The sequence below is a fragment of the Lycium ferocissimum genome, chromosome 7, assembly GCF_029784015.1.
Source record: "Lycium ferocissimum isolate CSIRO_LF1 chromosome 7, AGI_CSIRO_Lferr_CH_V1, whole genome shotgun sequence".
Classification (NCBI taxonomy): Eukaryota; Viridiplantae; Streptophyta; class Magnoliopsida; order Solanales; family Solanaceae; genus Lycium; species Lycium ferocissimum.
Window position 1 is genome coordinate 40,340,703 of NC_081348.1, and position 2,274 is coordinate 40,342,976.

The window sequence follows — 2,274 nt, forward strand, 5'->3', positions numbered from 1 at the left end:
CAGGAAGGGATCTTTGGTAGCTGTTGGATGCTATACCTATACGTACGTACTGAAAGACTAATTCTTCATGCTTTATGCATATGCTTGATCAATATCGTTCTTAGTCGGACTCCTCTTGTGGTTGCTAGGAAGACAAATCATTAACTTCTTGCAATATCTTTCTGGACCCCACACCCCTGGCTCCTCACTCCTCTAATCCTGGAGCCTATATAAGGAGTAGCCCCTTGCCACTCTATAGCACATACAGAGCTTAACTACTATTTTCTCTTGCTATTCAGCCATTTAAATTTCACTAGCTTAACTAATAGTCTCTTCTTCTTCTTCTCCTTCTTCAATTTCAATAATGTCTGCACAAGCGCAAGGATCAGCAGGTACATGGACTGCAGAGCAAAACAAGGCATTTGAGAAGGCATTGTCAGTGTATGACAAAGACACCCCAGACCGTTGGTCCAACGTTGCTAAGGCTGTCGGAGGGAATAAAACTGCTGAAGAGGTGAAGCGACATTATGAAACACTTGTCCATGATATCATGTTCATTGAGAGTGGCGGGGTGCCCTTCCCCAACTACAGGACCACTAATTAAGGTATGCGATGATACCACCGTTGAAAAATATTATCATCGTCTATACAACGATAATATCATTTCATTTTATTACACAGAGTTTTCCGTATTGATGAAATATAACAGATATTCGATGAAATAGTCTAGTTAATGACCTGCATATATACCACCGTTGAAAAAAGAAAAAGAAATATTCATTATATTCGACTCTATTTTGTATTTGAGGATTCACTATAATATGATAGTTTTATGTTGTTATCCTATCACAACTTTCTTTTCTTTATTTGAGCTTAGAAATGACTAATCTTGCAAAACTAAGATAGACAAAGTTCATTACTTCAAACCATGCAGCCCAAGATTATTCCTAATTCTTCCTATAGAACAATTTGTGTTCCATTTATCGTTGCATATATGATATATATCATACATGATGCAAAATAAAAAATATTACTCCATAGTCCATGCCTTCTTGAATAACCATACTTATGTTTCTTGTTGGATATATGACGCAGGATGTAAAATCTGGGGCTCCAGCGAAGCAATGAGGCAAAAAAAGATGCAACCTTAATTAATTAAGCTACGACTATTACAGAGCAATTGCTTGCAAGAAAGTAACCCTACTACTAGTTACAGCAAAAATAATCAGAATTTCGCGTTTAATTTTCTTTTTGAAAATTTAAGTGAAGTGTATTAATTTCTTTGTATGTCCAAATTAATAGTATTTGTGTTGTTGTTATGAATTTCATTCATGTATTATCTGAAGGAAGCATTTGAATTCCTTCTACCGTGTAATAATATTCATGTTTGATCTCTTTCTATATGAAACGTGTTTTTTAATGTATGTGCAATTTCATACTTGACGTGTTTCTTTGAAATGCCTATTCGTTCAATGAATGAATTTGAGCATTCAGTCGCATTTTTTTTTTTTTTTAAACTTTTAGCTCGGATGAACACAAAATTTGAAGGCAATGGATGCACGCACATTTTAATTTTAACGTGTCTGCACACACGCACATCACACACACACACACACACACACACACACACACATATATATATATATATATATATATATATATATATATATACACACATCCATACACACATCTAATACCATATTTTGGAGGAAAAGAAAAAGATATGTTCACGTAATATGTAGTCCGAGGGTGCACCGCTGCATCACATAGTTTTGCCAGTGAGGTCCTTTGGATGGATGATGGATCCCAAATCAATTAGTATAAACTTATTTGAATGCTTTTATATACCCCGATGTGAAACATTATATAACTCAACATAATATTAACAATGCAATATAAGTTTTATCAATGATGTAAGATATTTTTCTATCTCTGAAATATTTGAACGGCTCTAACGAATGATCTACTCTATTTTCTAGATTACTAACTTATGCTAAATTTATAAATATACCTTCAGTTGGCTTTTGAGTGACTTAGTTACATTTGTAAATGCTTTTACATCGTCAGTAAACGATTTCATCCTCTTTATGTTACTCTTCTAAACGAAACACAATTTTAGGAACAGCCATGAAAATTTTTCACTTTTTTTTGGAAAGCTTTTTCGCTTTATTTGAAAATCAACATTTGACCATGAAAATTTCAATTACAACTTGAAGTTGTATTTGGAATTTAGAAAACATCTAAAACCCTGTTTTCACTTTTTTCCGCTTTCGGTACATTCAAACCACTAAATAT

General features: G+C 33.7%; 1 protein-coding gene across 1 annotated transcript; it reads left to right on the forward strand.

Moving 5' to 3' along the window:
- The first annotated feature begins 230 nt into the window (after positions 1–230).
- Positions 231–1,399, forward strand: LOC132065021 (transcription factor RADIALIS-like). Its single transcript, XM_059458234.1, has 2 exons — positions 231–584; positions 1,075–1,399. Exon 1 carries the CDS (start codon positions 344–346, stop codon positions 581–583), a length of 240 nt encoding a protein of 79 aa, XP_059314217.1. The 5' UTR covers positions 231–343; the 3' UTR covers position 584; positions 1,075–1,399.
- The last annotated feature ends 875 nt before the right edge of the window (positions 1,400–2,274 follow it).

What these genes read in the sequence shown, in the direction of transcription:
- LOC132065021 (XM_059458234.1), top strand. Translation starts at nt 344, where the DNA reads ATGTCTGCACAAGCGCAAGGATCAGCAGGTACATGGACTGCAGAGCAA.